The sequence below is a fragment of the Archocentrus centrarchus genome (genome assembly GCF_007364275.1).
Source record: "Archocentrus centrarchus isolate MPI-CPG fArcCen1 chromosome 18 unlocalized genomic scaffold, fArcCen1 scaffold_23_ctg1, whole genome shotgun sequence".
Lineage (NCBI taxonomy): Eukaryota > Metazoa > Chordata > Actinopteri > Cichliformes > Cichlidae > Archocentrus > Archocentrus centrarchus.
This window is the reverse complement of record NW_022060145.1, coordinates 5,780,188-5,803,962: the sequence shown is the minus strand read 5'-3', so window position 1 is coordinate 5,803,962 and position 23,775 is coordinate 5,780,188. Positions and strand designations below refer to the sequence as shown.

General features: G+C 41.3%; 2 protein-coding genes across 2 annotated transcripts; one reads left to right on the top strand and one right to left on the bottom strand.

The window, feature by feature from the left end:
- The first annotated feature begins 13,515 nt into the window (after positions 1 to 13,515).
- Positions 13,516 to 16,745, top strand: plin2 (perilipin 2). Its single transcript, XM_030722625.1, has 8 exons — positions 13,516 to 13,603; positions 13,828 to 13,873; positions 14,042 to 14,237; positions 14,519 to 14,601; positions 14,775 to 15,060; positions 15,549 to 15,727; positions 15,865 to 15,981; positions 16,095 to 16,745. The coding sequence occupies exons 2-8, from the start codon at positions 13,844 to 13,846 to the stop codon at positions 16,530 to 16,532; spliced, it is 1,329 nt and encodes a 442-aa protein (XP_030578485.1). The 5' UTR covers positions 13,516 to 13,603; positions 13,828 to 13,843; the 3' UTR covers positions 16,533 to 16,745.
- Positions 16,746 to 17,395: 650 nt separating this feature from the next.
- On the bottom strand, positions 17,396 to 22,246 carry cdca9 (cell division cycle associated 9). Its single transcript, XM_030722760.1, has 10 exons — positions 22,086 to 22,246; positions 21,867 to 21,998; positions 21,757 to 21,797; positions 21,617 to 21,668; positions 21,402 to 21,466; positions 21,214 to 21,275; positions 18,141 to 18,233; positions 17,911 to 17,992; positions 17,647 to 17,733; positions 17,396 to 17,533 (listed from the first exon to the last, which is right to left on the bottom strand). Exons 1-10 carry the CDS (start codon positions 22,195 to 22,197, stop codon positions 17,489 to 17,491), a joined length of 771 nt encoding a protein of 256 aa, XP_030578620.1. The 5' UTR covers positions 22,198 to 22,246; the 3' UTR covers positions 17,396 to 17,488.
- Between the last annotated feature and the right edge of the window lie 1,529 nt (positions 22,247 to 23,775).

Sequence of the window (23,775 nt, the reverse complement as noted above, 5' to 3'; positions counted from 1 at the left end):
GACATCACTTTAAATTGTTTTTTTAATGACTCAGAACTGCAACGTTTTCCACTTCAACAATGAAGGAATTTTGTTTTATAATTGGTGGCTCGGGCTGGCAACTCCTCTTCCGTTTAATCCCATACCTTCATTAAAATAAGAGACACTGTGTTCTTTGAAGCCTGGCCCACAGTGGTAGGGCATTAAGGCTTGCTTGTCACTTTTGAAGCTGTCCAGGGCCACCGTAATAACAATGTTCCTAGAAAATGTCATCCATCCTCAGCCGAGCTTTAAAGGGTTGGGGAAGATTCCCCCTTGAGCCAAAAAATAGCACAGGTATGTATGGTATGAGCTACCTGAATCGCTGGCTGACACGCAGGCTTAAATTCAGCTTAATGTCTATTAAAACACAGAGCACAAGAATGTAAATGTTTATTTCCGCAGGAGAGAGGCCGGGGAATCTTTACCTGAAGACTGCGGTGGGAGTTGAAATGATTTCCTTTCCACCTCGGGGTTAATTTATCATCCTTAATAGCTCCTTGAAAGTGAAATCCTACCTGCTCATGTCTAACAAAGAGGAAAGACTCGAGGGCGTCTTGATGAACTCTGACCACCCCGGGTACCCTAAGAGCAGCACAGACACCCCACAAAGCCAGACCAAGTGGCAGATAACGCTCGGAGACATGAATAGTTTACATTCACTGTGACTGGCAGTGCGTGGCTAAGCTGCGTCCTCATGTTACTCTCATTGATGGACACATTCACTGGGATCACTTGCTCAAAGCTCCCATCGGCAGAGTTGCAAAATCACAGCCTTGGGCACCAATGTATTTTTAGAGGCAGTACAAGCTGGAAAAGCATCTGTCAGTTGTTTGCTCAACAGATCTTACAGGACTTCTCTGTGTGGGAAGACAAATAAGAGGCTGAGGCAGCAGCTAATGACAGTCTTTTAGCTGAGATCTTTTGTTTGAATGCAATGATGGCCTGAACGCTTAGCGACACTTTTTTTTTCATGTTCCTGCGCCTTTTTAGAGGTACCTATTACCTTCCATGAACATGCAACAAGCATGACTTTACAAGTGCAAAATGGGGCCACGGTATGTACAGTACATGTGTGGGTTTCCCGGTTAAACACACTCAGAGCAGGTCAGAGCTCAGCATATGACTAACCCAGTTGTCTTGCTTTAGCTGACGCCTACCTTCAGGTGTTTGATCACTGATATTTGGCCTGAGAGTCAAAGAACTGCTTGTCACTTGTGTTCAAAGAGAGGGGAGGAATTTGCCAGATACCAGGGAGAGAATATGCCCTTCACGGGACACCAGATAGCTTGTTTTTGCATTAAAGAGGCAGCTAACAGGTTTTTTTTAAAGCTTTTTTATTTTTATTTTTTTATTTTTTTTCCATTTAATCAAACATCTTTAAACTGGAATCTTTGTAATACAGTATATGTTTTACCAACCTTCTAGGAGGGGAATTAAATGAGATAGCTGATACCTGTTTGTTATTTACAGTAGGGATTATATAGTAAACTTAAAGTAAAGGATGAAAACTCAAACTCCTGAAGTAATGGACCTTAGAAGATCTGGTAGAAAAAAACTTTTAAACCTTTTTTTGCTTCTTTGCTTTCAAACTTAAGTAGCCTGTAAGTATGTTCATTACTTAACAGATAGATAGGAGTGGTATCAGTCCTCTTAAGCTGACCCTAAAGAACTTTCCAAAATGTTAAACCTCTGCATCATAAAGCATATAAAGTCCTGCATTGTGGCTCCTTGTTTCCAAACCCCTCCGCATGCAGTTTAACGCCACTTGGTTGTCTCATCCATCCCGATTGCCTTTATGGCTCCGTGGAATTTGGCACGCTATCTGTCTGTGTGTGTTTGTACGTGTGTGTGCTCATGCTTGAGACTCCAGAGGAAACGAAAGCCTTTGCCATTGCTGGGCCTCAGCGTCCCGGGAATGCCAGCCCCACTACGGGTACAGTAACTCGTCTGTCTGTCAGCGCAGATCTGGTTCAGCTGCAGGCATTGACTTCCATCGGGAATGCTGTGTCCACTGCATGCTGTCTGAGGGCATCATGCCACAAACAACCAGTCAGAAATGTTGACAGTGGGCGAAATCCTCTTCACACTGTAGCCAGTGGTGGGTCAGTTTGCCTGAGAAGCTAAGGGTACTGGTTTTTTTCTCTCTCACTTTTGGGAAGTATCTAACTACATATAAATCTTGGCTTATGGCCGAAGCTAAATATGCTGCTGGATGAATAGTCAAAGATTTGCTTAAACAGTTTAGTGATGAATAATGTTGGCTCGAGTACAATAAGATTAGGGCACCATATTGCATGCATTCAGGATATCCAGTTTTCTAATGAAAACAGTAACCTGTGATACAGTATCTGATGTGTCCTCATCAGATTTTCCATGGATATTACAGCTCAGCAAACATAATCAAGCAGCTATTAGAAAAAAAAGGGAGCAGCAGAAAATGACATTTGTGGTGTAGATGAGGGTGTCTATTGTTTCAGTAAATCTACTACAGCCACGATGCTGGCAGAAGAACTGAACTGTGTTATTTAGGGCGAAGCGAATGAAACATGTACGGAGAATGGGAAAATATGTGGAAAAGCATATTTTCACCTTCTCCTTGTGATAGTTTGTTTCATTTTAAGCCCCTGAAAGCCAAGCACTGATTTTACTCATGTCCACCCCCCCTCAGTTCTTAAACTGCTTTTAGAAAGCCTCTGACTGAAAATAGCTTTGTTTCTCCATCTGTTCATTTTACATTCATCCCTCTGTTGTTTTAACCACTTATTAAATTTGGGGTTGTGGGAGCCAATCCTAGCTGTTATGGAGTGAGATGCAGGGTGCACCGCGAGCAGTTCATCAGGTTTGTTTGTTTAATTACCGTATTTTCCGGAGTATAAGTCGCACTTTTTTTCATAGTTTGGCTGGGGGTGCGACCTATACTCCGGAGCGACGTATATGTGACATTTATAACACATGAACCAAAATACTCCAGCCACTTGACATCTCCGTGAACTGCAGCTTTAAGGCAGTCTTGCGTAACCTGTGGGCGCAGTGGATGATGGATGGAGAGCACAGCTTAACGGCAACTGGGAGAATGCGCCACCCAACTTTCCTGGAAGTCATTGGATGGATCAAGAAAACATGGGCTTCAGTGACAAACCATCCTGTTGGGATTCAGAAAGGCTGGAATAATTGGAACTGCAGCTGACGACGAGTCTGACTAACGCGACACAGAAGAGGAAGCGGCGCTTCGTCTACGGAGTGTACGGAATTGTTTAGAAGTGACACCGAGGATGAAGAATTCAATGGATTGATGGTTTGGTTAACTTGTTAGTATGTTCTTTATGCTATGGTTATCTGAATAACTTAATGTTACGTTAACATACCGAACACGTGTTCGTTGTGCGTCATGTAGCTGAATGTGCTACGTTAGCATAACGTAGGCGTAACCGTGTTCGTCCTGTTCTTTAATCCATTATTATTTTAAATTGCCGTTCAAGATGGAATTTCTGCTCTGGGTCTCGGATTCTAGCAACCCCCCCCCCCCCAAAAGTGCGACTTATAGTCCAGTGCGACCTATATATGTTTTTTTCTTCTTTATTATGCATTTTTTGGCTGGTGCGACCTATACTCCGGAGCGACGTATAGTCCGAAAAATACGGTCGTATTCATTCATTCCCTTTTCTTTTTGAGGGTTATCTGAAAACAATCCAAAGTTACAGCAGCATATAGTGCTTATAAATCCCTCCCAGCTGGTTGTGGCAGATGGCTGCCCCTCCCTGAGCCTGGTTCTGGTGTCTTCCTGTTAAATGGGAGTTTTGTCTTCCCACTGTCGCTGATGCCTTATGCATTGGGGGGGGGGGGGGGGGTCATTTGATTGTTGGGGTTTTTCTCGGTGTTATTGTAGGATCTTTATCTAAATTTTTTATTTAAATCACCTTGGGGTGACTGTTTGTTGTGATTTGGTGTTAAATAAATAAAATTGAATTGAATAAATCACTAATGATTTAATTATATCAAAATGTGTTTCTTTAAAACAATTATAATCCACGCATGCAGGGATTTTTTGTTTTTAAATAAAGGCTTTGATCAAATTATCAAAGATCGCTGAATCAAAATTATGTTAATTTGTGATTTCCAGTTAGGATCTCTGGGCTATGTCTGTTTGTAACTCTACATCGTGACACATAAAGAACTCCAGAAAGAACTGAACAATTGGATTGTGAGTTTTCAAAGAGACGGAAAAGGATACGGTCAGATCAATGACCGGCCAAAACTCATTCGAAACGCAGTTGCAGCAGTAATTATGTTGTGTAGACAGCCAGTCTACCACTTATCAGAGCTGCAGGGGCCATCCTCTGCCATGAGCGCTGCACTACTTGCAGCATATTAGCTTTGAAAAAGCAGACAGTGGTGTGCCTTAGACTTGGCACATGGGTTATCAATGGAAATTAGAGTCTGAGTGACATTGCATTACATCAGCCCGTGTGGACAGAGTCTGAGCCGAGAAACCTTCCTTTCTCTCAGCTTAAACTTTGCTGAAGGTGAAAAAAAAATTCTGATAAATTTGAAGAAGAGGAAATGTCAATGGCACAGTGAATGCCTGTGGATATACCAAAATACTGGCTGACAATGTGACTCCCACATCCCCAAAAACATGCCAGAAGCAGAATCTTCCAGCGTGACAACAGCACGCTGCCAAAATCAGAAAGAGCTTCTAAAGAAGGGAAAAAAAAAACTTGAAAACTATGACTTGGCCAGTCGTGTTGAGTGCCTTGAATCCAATAAAACACCTTAGGGGCAGATAAAGAGAAAGGCAAAGTAACACTAGGTCTCCAGGAAAGAGCTGCTAGTACATAAAAGAGTAGCAGAACATGTCTCCAGAAATGTCTGCGCTATCAGTATCCTCCACGATGAGGAGGGTAGAGTCTGTCGTGATAAATACACATAATAGACCTGTTAAGAAAAAAAAAGAAAGATTAGATTTTGGTGATAAAACGTGTACTGACTCTTGTTAGACTGCCTTCCTGCTGTGGAGCCCCTCAAGAGAAACTCAAGCCTACTGTTCATCTTGGAAGTGATGCGAATACTATAAGGTTATAAAATATTTTAAATCATTTGACATTTAAGGAATATACTTTAATGTATGCACAGTAGTAAAATGCGTGGTACATCAGTAGTCTATTTACTTCTGTCGTGCGGGATTAACCCTTAATCCAAATCAAAGCACACTGTTGTGTTTTTGCAGCGTTAAAGGAAATCCTTTCAGATCATGTGTGTGATGCTTTTTGAATTATTAAAGTTTTATTTCACTCAGCATCTTTAGAATAAAGGAGAATGATACTACAGCCCTAATACAAATGTGCAAATATGTCTAAAAGAGAGCTGTGGCAGCTCACTGTGGGACCCTGTTTAAACTTGAAATGCGATATGTCTTAAAGTATTAACACTGTACCACCAAAATGTTGCAATGATACATCTGAGAGGCTGTGGTGTTGGGGTATGCAGACATTCAATCACACATACGAGCCCAATTCAAAGAGATGTTGCAACATCGCAAGCGTGGGCTGAGGAGGAGAACAAGCTTTAGAGCTTTCAAAGTTTGGCTTAACCTTTGGATAATTTCTTTTTATCTATCTGGATTTAGCTACTGACTCATTTCATTCAGTTCAAAACTGATGCTTTTCACTTCTACATGATAACTGGGAGAAAATCAAACTCAAAGACATTTTTGCAGCTATTTCCATACAAACAGATGAAATCAATTAACACTGAGGCTATATCTTTGACCAGATATATATAGAGGCTGCATTTTGCCTTTGTTCTCCTTGTTTAATGAACTTTTCCAGCTTTCGCGTGTAAAGTATGAATCATCTTAGTTAGCTGTACTTGCAAGATAAGGTGTTCCGCGCTGCTTTCAGGGGATGCCAGTAAACATATGTACTTGATATTGTGTCAGAACATCACAATTTGCATGACTCATCTCTTTTATTTCCTGGGGATAGCCAGCACAGCTCTGGCTACCCACACAGACCACCTGAACAGGGGTCTGGTTGGGTGCGTGCCTTCTGCTGACGACGTATGTGTGAGAGAGGAAAAGAAAGACAGAGAAGGAGAGGCGAATGACAGACAGCTTGGCCTGGCTGTCAGCTGCCACTCGGTTCCCATTATGACTTCTCTCGTGTCCAAGCCTCGTTCCCCTGGTTTCTTCAGCTTTCTGCACGCCTCAGGTACTGCTTTGGAGGCCAGCTGACAGAGAGGCTGTAAAGGAAAAGCCTGGAGAGAAAGCAGAAATGAAACAAGGGCCCATTTCCCACGTTGTTCTTGGCTCCCGTCTGCCTCCGAAGACTTAAGAGAACACTTCCAAAACAAAGAGATTGTCTGTGTAGGTGCCCAAATAGCCAACCCACGCATGTATGCACACTTGCACACAGACAGAGACACACTCACTCTCTGGGACATTAAAAAATGTTTTTCTAATTCCTTCTAAGTGCCTATTTAAGCAGCTGTTTTCTGTAAACACTGGCCCGGACGGCGCAGCAAGGACATTCGGTTTTAGATCATTCTCAATTATATTATAATTACGAGGACTTGCTGTGGTTGTCAGCAACAGCACCCAGAAAATATAGCTGTGAATTGCTGCCCCTTTGCCAGCACAAACAGCCGGCCTGCTAATCCCAGCACGGCTCTGTGAAAATGGTCTGCGATGGGATACTGTTGAAACATGGCGAGGTCATGTGGGACCGTGTTGGAGCCACACGAGGGAAAAGCCTCATTGTCTGACCTGCCATCTGACCCATTCAAAGTATGTGCTCATTGACCGGCTCTGCAATTATATCTGTGCCTCACAGGTCAACAACCAAAGCACTAGTCTCCCAACTATGAAATGTGAGACCCCTCCTCTCTGTCTCTCTGAGAAAATCATTACTGAAAATCATCATAAAGGTGGTGGTGGTGGTGGTGGGGAGGGGGGGGGGGGGGGGGGGGGGGAGTCAGGGTGTGGTCCTCCTGGAATGCAGAGGTTGTAATGCTCAAAGCCAGACTGCACATACTGACCTTTTCTCACATTTTTTTTAACCGTGTACAGTTTTTGCCACACAGTGGGAAATGTAGAGGGTCACTTAGATGTCTTGTCTAATGAGCCAGAGTCATTATTTGAGGATTACATCTGACAGGTGCACAGAGCCCTGCTTAATACGACTCTTGTCCATGTTGATGCAATAAATCAGCGGTCGCTGCCCCGCTAAACACATATTGTCTGCACAGATCCGTTGTTTATTAAAGGCTGAAGTAACGGTTATTTGGAGAGCGCAGGCATCATTTTGTTAAAATGTCATTTATTTCTGTATGCTGGAGCTCTCCTGCTCCGGGGTTGGTTGGTTTGAAGCTGGAAAACGGGTCCAAATTTAGCAGCAGGGCTACTTCTGCTATTTCTGTCCCAGATGTTGAAATTCTCATGTAAATTCACTCAACAAGAGTAAGGGCAATATTTAGTCCGCCTCTTCTTGACAGAGATGACGGCAGCTCCGTTCACGTAGTGTGTGTGTGTGTGTGTGTGTGTGTTTTCCTGTAACAATGAGTATTAGGTTGCCGCTTTGCACATTTAAGAGAACACTGTAATTCTAAACAGAGCAAAAGTGGTATGCTTTAACCTGACTCAACACAAGCAGCAATAAAAGATAATGGGTGCCTTTTAGCAAACAGCTGCATGACTGAGGTATAACGTTCCAAAATAGACAAGTGACTTAAACACATGTAGATATTAATATTATTTTTTAATCTTAGCCTAAAACTGCTAATCCCTTCATATTAACAGCGGAGCACATGTTTGCTTTTATGTGAGACGGGTTGTTTTTTTTTTTTTACATGAACCTATAGATGATTATCATCGCACTGACTTTAGTTTCACAGTTTTTCTGGGACGGAACATATAGTGATTAGTTTGCTGCTGTGGTAACTTTTTTTTTTTTTTCAGGAAAAAAACTTTAACAGAAAAAGTTAATCTGCTACAGTTTCAGCACCAAACAGCAGAAGGACAAAGTAAGGACTGATAGTGTAGCATTTAGCAGAGCAGAGCAGGTTTCCCCAGAGAGAGTGTAAATCAGCCAGTAGCATTGAATATAATTAATTTTTTTTTTATGTAATTAAGTTCTAGTGATCTTCTGCTTTGAAACAAAACTCATAAAAATGTTAATGTTACTTTGAGTCTGCTGGAAATTGGAGATTGAAGGTTAATATACCAGTGCTGTGTACAAGCTGTTTCTCCTGCTGCCCCCATGTGGTCAAACAGGTAGTGAGTGCCCTACAACTTTATGAAAAGTTGTGTAACAGTGTTTTTCTGAGTTCTGTCAGTTTTTTCTTTCACTCCCACACTGTGAAGTACCTTTGCTGAAATGAAATCGTGCCCTAAAGAAAATGATAAGTAATAAACATTTGGTTTGACTGGAAAAATAGAACTGAAGCTTCTTTGCTTTAAGTTGGACACAGACACTGTTTTAAAATTGTCTCTCTTTTTTACTTTTTTTTTAAGTTAACTCCAAAATGTGGCTGCTGAGTAAAAATGACCACAGTGACTGTATGAGCAAGCCCCAGGTTGAGAAATTTATTTTTTCAGTTTCAAATACATATTTATAGAAGCGACAGTGCACTGAAGATACAAGTCTGATGAGCAGCTGTAGACACCCATCAGCTGGCATTGCCTGACAGAGGGTGTATTTAAATTGGCTGCACTGTTCGAGTGTAGTGTTAACCAAAGCACACCACTACACCAAAGACATGTCCTTTCTCCTTCGCTTCAAAGCCCCATCTCTGCCACTTTTCCTTGTGATCTGAAGGGCATGAAAGCACAGCCACTCTCCCACTTTTCTTCCTGTCTGCACTCTTTCTTCACGCAGTGCATCTCACTGTGTGTGATCCGGAGGTGTGACACTTTCCCAGTAGCCCACAGGTATCTGTTACCCAGCCGGGAGTCTTGGCATGGAGCCCACAGCCCTACCTGTCTCTGACAGCACAATAGATGGATCCCATGTGAGGATCTCTAGTCTCCTCCCGCCAGACTCAGTGCCCTCACTGCCCGCCGCTCACCGACAGACCCCTCGGGAGACGGGTGGTCAGATCTTCCACAACTGAATTTTCTTTTCATCTCAGCTGAGAGAAGCAGCCGACTTGGCTCATTACCAGCTTTTCCCTCTCAAGCTATCAACATGTCTGTTGAATATGTGGGGTTTCACATGACTAATCTGTATTCATCTACTTGTATTTCCTGATAACAGGAAGAAGATGGATGGATGGATGGATGGATGGATGGATGGATGGATGGATGGATGGATGGATGGATGGATGGATGGATGGATGGATGGATGGATGGATCAACTAACATGTGAGTAAAGCATCCAGATGTTTTTATTCCTGATGCTTACAGTACTTTATTGTCTTAGCCAGGAGTTGGGTTTTGTTAAAATATTTGGCACTCTAATCTTAAATGATCACTGGAACCTCAATAAAGCTCTCCCACAGGAATGATGTACCTGAGCAGTTATAGCTCTGTGTGTAATACATATAAAACTAAATGAAGTACAATTGAACTGAGAAACTGAGAGTCTTGAAACAATTTGGAAAAAGGTAAGAAACAGAACCATGATAGTACTTAGGAGGAGTTTCAATTTTGCCTACATTGGTGCCATCTAGTGGATTAGACCTGTTAGTAAAGTGTGACAAAGTTCTGTGGTCAGAAGTTAATATACACTCATCATGGATTTGAATGTCATGGTAATTTGGGGCTTTTGATGAGCCCTTTGAAATTTTTTTTGTGGGTGTAATGATTGTACAGCACACATTATTTACTTTAAAAATAAGAATTGGGTTCACAAGTTTGAAATTATTTTGGATTTTCTGTAATCCACACAGGGTCAAAAGTGTACATACAACCCCACTAATATTTGGTTAAATGTCCCTTAGCAAGTTGCACCTCAACCAGATTATTATTATTATTTTTTGGTAGCCATCAACAAGATTCTGGCATTACTCAGGCTGGCTATGTGACCGCTCGTCCTGGCAGAATTGGTAGAGCGCATTTAAATTGGTCGGTTTCCTGGCACGAGCCCGGCTTTTAAGCGTAGTCCACAAATTTTCAATAGGGTTGAGGTCGGGGCTTTGGGAAGGTCATTCCAGCAGCTTATTGTTAGCCTGCTTCATGAATTCCAGAACCAGTTCTGATGCATGTTTGGGATCATCGTCCGCACGTCCAAGTTTCAACCATCTAGCTGTTCTTCTTATCCATGAAGCTCAGCGGGAAAGCTCGTGCCAAATTAGAGCCAAAAAGCAGAGACACACTCATAACATTCACTTCCTGTTACTGTTCAGCTGGAGCAGTGGCCTTTTCAAGTTTCAGTGGCACTTCATTAACAAGCTCTTTCCATCTTTCTCGAACATTTCATTAACATTTCTAACATGAGGTGCTTCTACTATGATGTCATGTCTCTCCTGAGAGTGGGCAGTTTTCTCATGCAGGCGAGTCAGGTGATTTTTTTTTTTTTTTTAAGAGGTCAAATTAGGACACTGAACTAAAATGACCCTGCTGTCAGTTCATGCATGGACTCAACTGAACTGTGGCTTCATACACAGCCTTCTGTCATTTTTTTCTGTATGGTACAGGTTGCTTCATTAATTGGTTTTCTGTGGTGATATAAAATAATCCTGTCTTCTTGTAAACTACATATAAACATGTTTCTTCACAAGAAAAAAGGGCGCCTCTTAATACTTTCAAAATAAATTTACTCCATAAGAACTGATATTTGTTTTAATAAAAAAAAAAAGGAAATATATGACTGTTATACTCCAATAACACCATATAATTGTATAAGAATTGACATTGTTTGGCTGTCTAAGTTATTCTAAATAAATGGAGGGGTACGTTCCACGAGTAAACTGTAAATTAACTGAACATAAATGAGAAATCGTGACATGTGGACCTCAGCCCGGCAGTTTGTTCTTTCCTTAAAAAAATGTAATGTGACTCCAAAAAGTGTTGTGATGCTGGTGATGAGCCAGCATTGAATTCATCTGACTCTAAAACCCAACATTACCTCATTTCCTTTGAGCCCATAATTCACCTTTACATGGTACAATGTCACAGTGAGATAAACATTACACCTTTGTACACCAAGCAGAAATCACCATGTCCAGCTGATGACTCTTGGTTGCACTTCGAGTGCCATAAAATTGGGCAATGGGCAGAATATGACATGTACAATTAAATACAGTGTGATCAATGTCCAGGACAACGTGGTACCTGAATGGAGGCGGAAGTGTGGGAGCAGGCCCAACATACTTTCAGTAGGTTGTCCGTTTTACAGTATTTCTTATACAGCTCTAACACTGTAAACTGTATCTTATCCTCCTTCATGCAAAATCTTGTTTGCAATTTATTGTAGCCAACATTTCATTTCATCATATGCGGTCCATTTGACAAACAGGCCCCGAGGGCTTCATCTACTGATGAGCTACAGTGTGTTAGCCAACTGATGGATCTGAGCTAAGCCCATGTTTCCTCATCTGGCTTCCAAATGTGTTGTATCCAACAAAACTGCATTAACACTTAATTCACATTTTAATAACATGTACCAAAATAGAAATAAGCACTGACACTGGCTCTCAGATCAGAACCGGAGCCACACATCTGGCTCCGATGAGCGACTGGCAAACGCAGACCTGTTCATCTGCCGGTAAACCAAACTGACGTATGGCACTGTTATTACAGTCAGAAATCAATTAAGAGAAGTTGTGTGCGGGTCAAATGTCTTGCATTAATTTTTTTAAGAAATCCCCTAATCTTTCTTAGACATTGCATGAGAGCAAATATACATCTGGCTTCGCTCCATTGTGAGAAAATACTTAAACAGTGAATCAAAATGAAGTTGGCAGACTTTTTCACTTCAGCTTAATCTCCATTTGAACATTCATTGGGTAAAAAAGAAAAACTCTACAACTGCAAAATGACTTGCAGTTTTGTGTTTTGGTGCTGAATTGTATTAACAGTTAATGAAAATTAGTGACACTTTTTTTTTTCCTATGTGGTGACAATCAACATTTCCTCAGTTTTTAAATGTATACCTCAAATCAGAATTGTGTGCTATGTATAAACGCTGTCTCCATAAACTGAAATCCTATTTTTCTCTTCAGACTTCTACCAGTGGCCACTGTTTCCACACAGCGCAACAAAGAAATGATAAGATAATGCTGTGCTTTCTACAACAAAATGCAAAACTCTCCTCACTGCATTTAGGACCATTTCTTTTATCAGTATCCTGCAGACTTTTTTATGTATGCTCTGCTGCATGTGTGTCTTTTATGCGTTTACATTCACAGTCTGCATATGGACTCATTTGGGTATATTGCCAATTATTTTTCCTTTAATCTCAAAACGCATTGAACAGTCGCAGGGTCCATGTAGATGATGTGGGTTTGAGCTAATCAAGCCGACTCACATAGATCCCAAACGACGTGCCAAGTTTGAGTCTGCGCAAGACTGATTTACTGTGCCCAGACCCCAAAGGGCCTCCGAAAGCCAATAGCTACACTATTTTTCATCAGGTTGGCTTTGCGATAATTGGAAATGAATAATTAAATATACTTTTGCTGGGAAACTTAACCGCTAAAGCAAAATATCATCTAATATAATAAAGACTTGTAGAGGGGCCAAATAATATTTTTAAAAGTGTAGTTTTACCTGTTATTCTAGTTGATATTATGTTTAAAAGATTCATAAACCAAATCGGTTTGCCACAACACACTCAGATAGATAGATAGATAGATAGATAGATAGATAGATAGATAGATAGATAGATAGATAGATAGATAGATAGATAGATAGATAGATAGATAGATAGATAGATAGATAGATAGATAGATAGATAGATAGATAGATAGATAGATATTGCAACTGAAATATGTAAAATCAAAGGTCTATTTATTCAAAGAATTAATCATGAAGGAAAATATTTTTGGTATGAACTGAATGCATACTAATCAAGTAATTTGACCAGATCCCAGCAAATTTAATGTTTCACACTGTATTTATGTAACACAATCACATGGAAATTTGACATCTAATCAAATTACTTAAAGTCAGCATTTGTAAATATTTATCTGAGTGCAGGCTTTAGGACCACTGAGTGAGTTATGGTGAGATATGCGCAATATAATTATTGCCCATAGCCTGGTGGGAAAGGGTCAAGAGGCTCGCCAGTATTTGTTTTCCCGGGGCTCCTGCTAAGTGTGGTCATATTCAGTATAGACTGCCCAAAGCTTTGGAGCTACAGTTTATGGTGGGCTGTGTATATATTAAAATGTGTAGATTCACTGAAAACGTGAATGGCTGGTGAAACCACGGGCTGACGTGTGTCACTGCCTGCTCATGTGACTGCTGATTTCAGAGGAATTCCCCGACCAAACTTTTAGCCTTTTTACCTTTGCCCTAGAAGACGCTGCGTCACAGCACTTTCCTACATCTCGCGATAGTTACAGCACATAAATACAGCCGCCGCCTGTTCACGCAGCATCAGTTCACTCATTGAGTGCTTGGGATTGAATCAGTGACTTCTTGGTGAGTTTGTATCTGTTTTTAACAGCTTTTTTAAAAAACAGTTTCACGGCACTTCTGTCTGTAATAAGTTCACGTGAGCGTTTATTATTATGTAGCTAACTATCAGGAACTTTAAGAAACCTAATGCGGAAGTAACGAGCTCCAGTTTATCCGCTGTAAAATGTGATTCTTAAAGCGACTTGTTTGTTGTATTCTTGAACTGAAACGCTTTATGTTCTTTTCAGGTTTATTTGCGCAGAAATGGCAACAGCTGAAGTTATTCCAACTCAGGTGAGTTAGTCTTTGCTCTCAGGTAGAGTAAGTTTAAATACATTTTGACTGTAATAGTGAAACTAACTTAGTTCACATACATTATCTGAACCAGAAACTGGAGCAGTTCATTCACATTGTGACTTTGGAGGCTGTAGGTGAACTGTTTCCTCTGTGTTGGCTTTACAGAGTGTGGTGGAGAGGGTGGCCAGCCTTCCTCTAGTCAGCTCCACCTATGGCTTGGTGTCCAGCGTGTACTCCAGCACAAAGGACAACCACCCATACATCAGGACCGTGTGCGAGGCTGCAGAGCAAGGAGTCCGCACCATCACCTCAGTGGCTCTCACCACTGCTTCACCCATCATTGACAAACTGGAACCTCAGAGTAAGAACCTTTAATTCATCTGTAGACGTGGCATCAAAGGTTAGAGGATGTCAGAGTGAAACTGGAGGGATCATTGCAGGCTGACCAGCTGAGTCACGCTTTAAAACAGGATGTGCAAGTCAGGGTGTTTGCTCATCATGCCCTTTCACCCAGTTACTATAATCACACATTAATGAACAAGAAAACTTGCTTCTTATTTTATTTTAAGGAACATTTGCTGACTTTATTCAATAAATCTTTGTTTGTCTGTTTTGTTTAACTTTACTTATTTTTCTCTGTAGTTGCCATTGCCAATGACCTTGCCTGTAAAGGTTTGGACAAGATTGAGAAAACCTTACCAATCCTTCACCAGCCCTCTGACCAGGTACGCACCGCTTTCATAGTCGAGCCAAATTGCACAATAGTGAAATGTGGGCTAATTTCCTCAGTTATCAGTCATGACCTTTGTCCCATTTTTCACAACTACTGTTTCCTCACCTACTGTGAACTCATCTTTTGACGCAATCACTTAAAAAAAAAAAATCTCTCTGTCCCCAGATTGTCTCCAATGCCAAGGATGTGGTAACCACTGCTAAAGATGTTGTGACGGGCACAGTGTCCGGCGCCAAGGGCACAGTCTCAGACACACTGACCAACGTTGTGGAGAAAACGCGTGAGGCGGTGCAGGGTGGGGTGGACAAGACCAAAGCTGTTGTCAATGGGAGCATGAGCACTGTGCTGGAAAGCAGAGTGGCACGGCTGGTCAGCAGTGGAGTGGACACAGCCCTCAGTACATCTGAGAGCCTGGTGGAGCAGTATTTGCCTCTGACGGAGGCTGAGCTGGGTGAGTGGGACTGAAAATAATTGCCCTGAAGTTTTTATTTAAATCTTTATGGAACAATGAAACATGAAAGTTATGGATTACTTCAAATGATTTACTTTTCAAATTTTAAATATGGATTTGTCTCTAGTTTCCTTGTCAAATAGAATACAAACAAAGGCTAGTGTATCTGTAAAGCTGTGACAAAGTTCAGCTATTGGCCCAGTTTCCTGGAAAACAGACCTCATCAGATTATGTGTGTAAATTTCAATTTTTTGCCAGCTATTAAAAGAGCTGTTTAGGCTGAGCTGTGGCATGTAGAGGCTTATGAAACAGGCCTGTAAACTGTTTAAACTGATTTTTTTTTTTCATGGTTGTAAATAACTTGTATTAAGATGTGTCCACACTCTAGCTTTAAAAAAAAAAAACCCCAAAAAACAATAGTTTGTTTGGCCTTGTTTTATTTATTTTTTTTTAACTGGAGCTTTCCATGTTTCCCTGTCTTGTGACAGAGCTGGAGGCAAAATCTCCGAAAAGCTCTGACAACGAGGAGCCGAGCTACTACGTCCGTCTGGGCTCCCTCTCCACCAAGCTCCGGCAGAGGGCGTACAGCAGAGCCGTGGTTCGGATACGAGATGGAAAGCAGCGCTGCGTGGAATTCATTTCTGAGCTGAACTCTACTGTTGACCTGGTGGGCCTCCTTTCATAAATATAACATGAGCAACATTTAACATGGACTTTACAGCAATCTGAACTATGCACTGGCCAGCAATCAATACTTTTAATCCTTTTAATGCTTTTGGACTAAAACAAACTGTTTTTCTTTAGATTCAGATTGGCAAAAAGAACATTGGCAGTGCTAACCAGATGGTAAATGAGAAGTTGAATTCCTTGGTGGTGTGGAAGTCCAGTGGTCCAAACCAGCAGAACAGTCATGAGGCAGAGGTACAGTGAGATAAAATGTTATCTATTCACTCATGTATGAACCCACTGCTTGTGTTACTGAAATAAAGTGGGAACACAAACTCATTTAAATTTGTTCCTCTCCATTCGTGCAGGTAATCGAGTCCCGCACCTTGACCCTAGCACGTTCCCTCACGCAGCAGCTCCAGACCACCTGCCTGGTCCTCATCTCTAGCCTGCAGGGTCTCCCCAACCACATCCAGCAGGAGGCGCTGTCCCTCAGCCAGTCTGCTTCACAGGTCTACTCCAACTTCAGCAAAGCTAAGAGGCTGGGAGACCTGCCAGACAGTGTGTTGGCCAGCAGCAAAGTCCAACTGAGCAAAATGAAAGACTCCCTGGACCACGTCATGGATTACCTGGTCAACAACACGCCGCTCAACTGGCTGGTGGGACCTTTCTATCCACGGATGGCTCCCAATGCCACTCCCACACAGGCCTCTGAAGACATCAGCAGACACACATCCTTCAGCTCTTCTTCTGCACAGGAACACAGGGAGGAGCCCATGGAGGTGGAGATGGAAACCCTGCAGTGATCCATTATATTTAAAGCTTAGTATGCTGAATTTTGTGGCAACATTTGAGACAGCTTTGTTTGCACATTTGTACCAATTTTATAAATGCCATAAATGCTTTAGGATGTAGAACTTGCAGTATTTAGTTGCACATTAACCAGAATGTAATTTTATGCATTTTCATAATTCAGATCTCAGATGTGGAAAACAAATAAACCTGTGCCTATTCCTGCATAAATGTCTGAGATCTCTTGTTTTCAGGGTTTGTATTAAATTTAGAGGTTCTTACACAGTTGTAACTAATATTTGCCTTTGATGAATGTTCACCATGGTAAATGGACTAGCTCTTATATAGCGCTTTTCTACTCAGTCAGAGCACTCAAAGCGCTTACACATGTTTACATTTACCCATGCACTCACATTCATACAAGCACTTCCATGTTTCTACTAAGCTAAGTGCTTTTTTTAATTAACATTCTCACACCTTCATACTCCGACAGGATGGTCGGAGAGCAACTTGGGGTTAAGTATCTTGCCCAAGGATACATTGGCATGTAGCCTGGAGTAGCCAGGAATCGAACCGCTGACCTTCCGACCTGCTCTACCTACTGAGCTACAGCCACCATGCAGGCTTAGTTTTATTCACATGAAATGTGTGCAAGCATTACACAGCGTTACATACTCCCTCCATTGACAAGACATTCCTAAATCGATTTTAATCACTTACCCACTGGGTTACATTACATAAGATTTATTCACAATGATTTAAAAACCCAAAGAAAAGCAAGTGTAACAAGTGGAGTGGACAAACAGTTCAATACAAATTGAATTGGGTACTTGGTCATGAATTGTAATACAAAGCAGCTTTATTATTTTTAAAACCCACAAACTAATTCTGCATTTATTGTTGAAACATTTATAAAGAAACGTCTTGAAATGTGTCTGAAACATCCCGGTCACAGATGTTTGGGCTTCACTCATCGGTGACAGCGACTCCGCCGCGACAGATAATCCATGAGACCCTAAAAAAAAAAGAAACCCCAGTTTGAAAAGTGACATTTGTAAGAGTTTGAAATGGATTTTCTATGCATGTTTTTAATCATGAAAAATAAAAATCAGATGATCCGTCTCCTACCGAAAGCTTCTGAATCTGGCACCACGCCACATCATCCAGCAGGTCCCAGTTAATGTCATCTTTAGTCTCTTCAGAAAAGCTGACCATCTATGAAGAAGAAAACCACCTGACTTGTAAAATACATCAGCCATACCCGGTATCTGTTCCTAACCCAGAGAGTAAACTGTCTCATGTCACATAAGGAACACTTTAGTCAAACGTTTTCAGGCCAAGGACAAACTCCTTACTTTTAGGCCAAGTAAAAGAGAAAACCCCATGAAGTACCTGACCCTGTGCTGTGGTTACAGTGATGTGTGCAGCAGATCCTGCCATTGAACAGTGCAGATCACCAGCAGAGACCACAGACCTGGGGGACAACAGGACTCACATCACTATGTTTTAATTAGAGCTGACAGTAATATTTTTAAACAGCTGGCAGGTAAACATTACAACTCAGAGCATTAAACAGATTTCAATGCAGTAACATGTTGATCTAACAAAAGGCAGCAACAGACCTGAGTTTAGGCTTGGACTGGTTTAGCACAGATGGCTCGTTGGTCTTGCGACTTGCCAAGCGGCTTTGAGTTCTCTTGGCGATGACCGAGGGTCTGCAGGAACCAACAAATGGCAAACTTAACAAACGGCTGCCTCTGCCTGCCAGTATATATCACAGTTCAACGAGACCTCGCTATTTTGTGCAAATGCATAGTCACCAATTTTATCTTCAAATATGCATGATGCTAACTAAAAATCTGCATCATGTCAAATCACAAGCCGACGTTTTCACTGCCGATCAGCTTGATGGAAACTCCAGTTTTACCTGCATACATCTCACTTTGATGTTTAGTTACTGTAGACTGCATTATTCTTGCTGCTAAAACACAATTTGTGTGGGATCAGTAAAGTATCTATGTACATCTTGTTCACCGTCAGCTGTTTAACCAGCTGCAGATTTAAGAAACACGGCCATGTTATCTGGTGACAGGCAGTCAATGGCTGTGAAAATTATCTTAAATAATCATTGCAACAATTGTGTACAGGTTTATTCAATTTATGGATTTAGGGCAATAAGAATTTTGTTCAGAGAATGGGCCACTCGAGGAACAAAAAAGCTTTTTGTTTTAAATATTGCACAGTGGTAATTACAGTGTGCACAGCAAACTCAAAAAATAAATAAAGATCCAGAAATTGTACCTAATAAACCTGACTCACTTAACTGCACAAGCTTATTGAAAAATGTTTCCAGCTTCTTGGAGTCATACCATGTTTTATACATTAGCTGTTTGCACACTTTGACTTGGAGGAATTTGACAATTTAGAGAATAGGTGTGACACAGTCATCTATAGATAGTGAAGCTGAGATTTGTGTGTTTAGAGAGTGACCTTTGTGTCTGTGTACAAAAGGCCAGTTAAATTCAGGATAGGTATTGCATAGATTAAGTTCTGCCCTAAGTCTATTTAGAGCACACAGGAACAAGTAAGAAAAGCAGAGAACTTGAGGAAAAGCGGTACGATTGGAATAGGCAGATGGGACAGATGGGAATAAGGACATCTGCCTCTCTCTAGCGCCCTCTTCTGTCACACCAACCTTCTCCATGGGATCAACTACATTCAGGTATCTTATGCGGTCTTCATCTTTTCCTCCTGTCTGGCAGCTCCATATTCAATATCCAATAAATGCTCAGCATATCCTCTATCCTTCCTCTGTACATGTCCAGTCCCTACTACTCTCACCTCCAAATTCCTGGCTTTCCTTATTTCACTACCTCCAAAACACCTTCCCCCTTTTTTCTTACATTACTAGCCTGGCATGGAAATGACAATCAAAAATGGGTGAACTTTATCTCAATTTGTAAGCTCTCAGTGTATGGTGATTGATTCCTCAACACTTGCATGCTTCTTCATATTTACTTTCTTTCGAAGTAACAGTGCCCTAAATGCCAAGCGAGAAGGAATGCTCTGAAAATGAAGACCTGCATCCAGATGTGTGCATTTTTCCTCCCCCACAGCAGGAACATATTTTGATAACTTGCCCTCTTTCATTAGGGAACAGACACTTGAGCTCATGGGGATGGATCTAATGGGCAAACCTACACCAAAAAAGGTCCACCAGTACATTTGTGAGATAACTGATAATTGAACTGAACAACCCTATCCTCTGAAGACAGGAAGTGCTCGAGGTCAGACTGCATTACATTTAGTGCACCCAAAAGGCTTTTAACAGGGCAAGGACAACAGTCTGTAAATCAGGTAAGGATGACGACTCATGCAATCTGTGTCTTATCATGATAAGCACCAATCAGGGTTCAGATCCAATCACAGCACAGGGACAGCTCTTCCTCAAGTCAACGGCCTGAAAATCAGTTTTTCAGAGTTTCAGTCTTATTTAGTCCTGTTTGAGCTCCCTGCTGCCTTTTGACACTGTTGATCAGATTTTAATTAAAAAGGCTTCACGGTTCAGTTGGTTTAACAGGTCAGGTTCCTGATTGGTTCTCATCATACCTAAAGTATCTAAGATTTTATGTTTCTATTGTAGCCTTATATCTGCACCAACAAAAATTCAATCAGGGGCTCCTCAAAGGTTCTCTTAGTACATCACTCTTTAACCTTTACACCATCATACAGAATCAATATATCACATCATTCTCACACAGATGTTACACAGTTGTACTTATTTTCCTCTAATGATCTAACCCTTACACAAACTAATGAGCTGCATTGATGACATTAACTGCTGGATGTCTAAAACCTTTTAGAACTTAAGATGGAAATATCTGATATTGGTTCAAGAAGACAGAAAATGTATTTATAGTTATCATCCCCATTAATAAAGTTTAATCTAATCCAATCTCTGAAACAGTGAGGTCAGGAATTGGTGCATTATTTTGGACAGTAATGTCAGTTTTGATAATCATATTAATAAGGCTGCCAGAACTGCTTTCTAATCACTTTATATAAAGTCAGAAAATTCTGATCTCAAACTGAGAAATGGGTCCATGCATTCATATTTAACATGTTAGACTACTGTTATGCTACATTTGGAAGATTAACCAAATCATCAGTAGGACGACTTCAACTCATTGAAAATGCAGCAGCCAAAGTGTTACCTGAGTACTCAAGTCACTTCATTGGCTTCTAGTTCAATACAGAATTCCCTTTAAAATCTTTTAGTTGACAAAGCTCTCAGTGGTCCCCCCGGGAAACTTGTGGTGCCCTCTGTGTTTATAACTCAGATCTCTCGGATCATCAGGAGCAGATCTTTGAACTGTTCCCAGACCGAGCGTGCTGAAGGTGCATTCAGTTACTGCAGCCTTGTTCTTTGGAAGCTGCCTGCTGACCTGAGGTCAATTACATCTGTGCATAAATTCAAAAATCTCAGTTTTATTTTGCTGTTTTCTAATTTTTAATTTCATTTTTCACTTTTTCTAACAAATCTGATTAGAAACACCCGGAGTTCATTGCGGCAGCTCGAAGCATTGACAACCAGTCAACATGAAAACCAGTTAAAATGTAAACACCGGATGAGGCATTCATCAGGTTCAGAACGTAAATAACCGCACACTGCTGAACTTTAAGTTCAAAGCTTACGTGAGGTTTCCAGTGCTGTTACTGCAAACTAATGTTCTGGTCCTTTTAGTCCCCTTTACTCCCTGAACACAAAGACACAAAAACAGAAAGTGTAAAAATTACAGATTTTTCTGAGATTAAGCCTTTTCATGAAGTTTACCACATAGTGGCAGCCATGCCTCTGCAAATGCACCTGCTGCATCACCTACCTTTGAGGTTTTGGATGAGGGCCTCTGGGTTGGGGAGGACTGGTCTGGAGAATCAGGGGATTTAGCTGCAGAAATAAAAGTGCAATTGAATAAAACTTTATTTAAAAAAAAAAAAAAAAGATCTTACAGAAATTAAATTGTTTGCTTTAATCTATGTCAAGATAAACTGATAAGCTCACTGGTTAAAAGGAAAAAAAAAAATAGCCTCCTTTCACCTCTTTTACTGGGCATCCTCCTGAGGGGCTGCGGCATCTCACGAAGCTCACTCTGCAAAAGGTGAAAATGTATCTGATGATTATCTGAAAAATAAAAATATAAACCCCCAGGTGCAATTTAAACTAGAAACCCAACTCACCTTCATGGCAATTGAGACCTCACTGGCTGAGACTTCCTCCTCTGTGAGAGAAAGCAGTCGGTCGGTGTTCTTTAGTGAAGGGGCTCAAATCATAATCAGTGAGGACTTACCGCTTATTAAATCCCCTATGAGCGTGATTTGAAGGGCAGGAGGCATCTTCATCAGTTCCACTTTGAATACTTTTTCCACTGTAGCCAGCATGTTATCCATCTTGGCCTCCAGCTCGTTCATGCGTTCCTGAGCTGTAAGAAAACATCAAACATGAAGAGGGACCCTGCAGCGTGTATGGAGCTTTACGTTTGTGCGGCTGCAGCGAGGATCCGCCGAACCTTCTTTCTCAAACTGTTGAATGAACAACGTCAGTTTGCTGTGCCGCATTTCCCGGCTCAGCTCTTCTTTACTCTGCACATTTCTTGCGTTCCTTGTCCGCTTCAACGGCATCTTTCCACGCTGTTTTGGTGGGCTTCAATGTGCTCCTGATCTCCACAGCCGCGCACCTGAAACCGCACCACTTTTAATTAAGATATTCACGCGCTTAGTGGAGTGTAAGTAATGAGGTTATTCTAGATCCGTTGCTTGGCGGAAGGATAAACTTTGACTTCACAGAGACCGGCCACAGCAAACCCTAACCTGCACGAACATGAAAGGAACTCTAATCAGAATTTGCAAAAATTCTGTCAACTAGAAATATGTTTAATTTTTTCACCACTAGGTGGTGGTGTTTTATAAGAAAATGTTCCTTGCCGCAAGAAAATTCATCAGGTTGACGCTGGTGCTTTACTACAAGGTGGTTCTGGGTTCAGTCTGATTACCTCCGTGAAGGAGGTTATGTTTTGTGTTAGAGTGTATATGCGTGTGTGTCATTCTGTCTGCTCTAAAAGTTTTGAATGAATTCTGATAAAACTTTGTAAGGGTGTAGAGTGGGATCATGTTAACAATCCATTAAAATTCAGCTTACATCCACCAAGGTCTTCAAGGTCAGCATCATTATTTATTGATCGAAAATTGACAAAAAGCCTGATAACTTCTAAGTTAGTTCCTGTTTTCAAAACCAAGCTGCTTTCCTCTAAATCACTCAGTTGCTTCCCAGGACAAAATCTCATTCTGCAGTTGAACAGTAGCCAGACCCGTCGCTATGATACGCTTGGGCCCGCCCTGGCCCGCTCACCCAAGCCAGATCACTAATCAAGCTAATAATAGTGGTGCCCCCCTTAAGACTGAGATCTGGCGATGGGACTGACAGTAGCTACACCCAGCTGAACGTATGACAAGCCGTAAAAATGAAGCTGCGGTGAACTTCAGAGGCTGTGTTCCGCAACTTGTCACACTTCCCTTTCAAGAAGGTACATGTTATGCGATGTACATACATACACTGCATAACATGAGCAGTGGGTGATGTTGGAGGATTTGTCTTGTTTGTGACAGCTTTGTGGACTGAGTGCATTGCTGAAACAGAATAGTAAACGGACAGTCATCTTCAGTTAATAAAGGTTAGTGACTTTAAGATGACATGCACTGTTTTAATTTTGTTTCTAATATAAGTTGACTTTTGCCATTTTAGCTGTTCCAGGATGCCTTTTATTTTTACTCGTTGACCAGTAAATCGGCAACTACAATCAGCTTTTAAGGTGGAATGTTTTCTTACAGGTTACTTTATTGTTACTTCGAGAATTATGTCATCATTATTCTGTGCAAATATAAGCATATCAGGCACCGATTTTGACAATGGACGTATAGTCAGGATCTTTTGCTTTATGACCTCAGAAGTGCACTTTGTGTCGGGTGAAGATTTTTATTGTAATTATATGAACGAGCATTTAAGACAAAGGTGACAACAGCTGCACACGCGCAGGGTTTGTGCTCTCTCTGAGTGGACTGTTCAGCGGTGTAAGATTTATCCCTCACACAGCAGCAGGCTCCCTCTCCTGCAGCCAATAAGAAAAGATGTAAACAGGTGAAAATCTCAGACATATTGTACAAGACTAACGACAGTTTTTTTTTTTTTTCACAAACACACAC

What these genes read in the sequence shown, in the direction of transcription:
- plin2 (XM_030722625.1), top strand. Translation starts at nt 13,844, where the DNA reads ATGGCAACAGCTGAAGTTATTCCAACTCAG. An exon ending in TCTGACGGAGGCTGAGCTGG is followed by an intron (nt 15,061 to 15,548) that starts GTGAGTGGGACT and finishes GTCTTGTGACAG; the next exon opens with AGCTGGAGGCAAAATCTCCG. An exon ending in AGAACAGTCATGAGGCAGAG is followed by an intron (nt 15,982 to 16,094) that starts GTACAGTGAGAT and finishes CCATTCGTGCAG; the next exon opens with GTAATCGAGTCCCGCACCTT.
- cdca9 (XM_030722760.1), bottom strand. Translation starts at nt 22,197, where the DNA reads ATGCCGTTGAAGCGGACAAGGAACGCAAGAAATGTGCAGAGTAAAGAA. An exon ending in CATAGGGGATTTAATAAGCG is followed by an intron (nt 21,798 to 21,866) that starts GTAAGTCCTCAC and finishes TTTCTCTCACAG; the next exon opens with AGGAGGAAGTCTCAGCCAGT. An exon ending in GCCAGATTCAGAAGCTTTCG is followed by an intron (nt 17,534 to 17,646) that starts GTAGGAGACGGA and finishes TTTTTTTTTTAG; the next exon opens with GGTCTCATGGATTATCTGTC.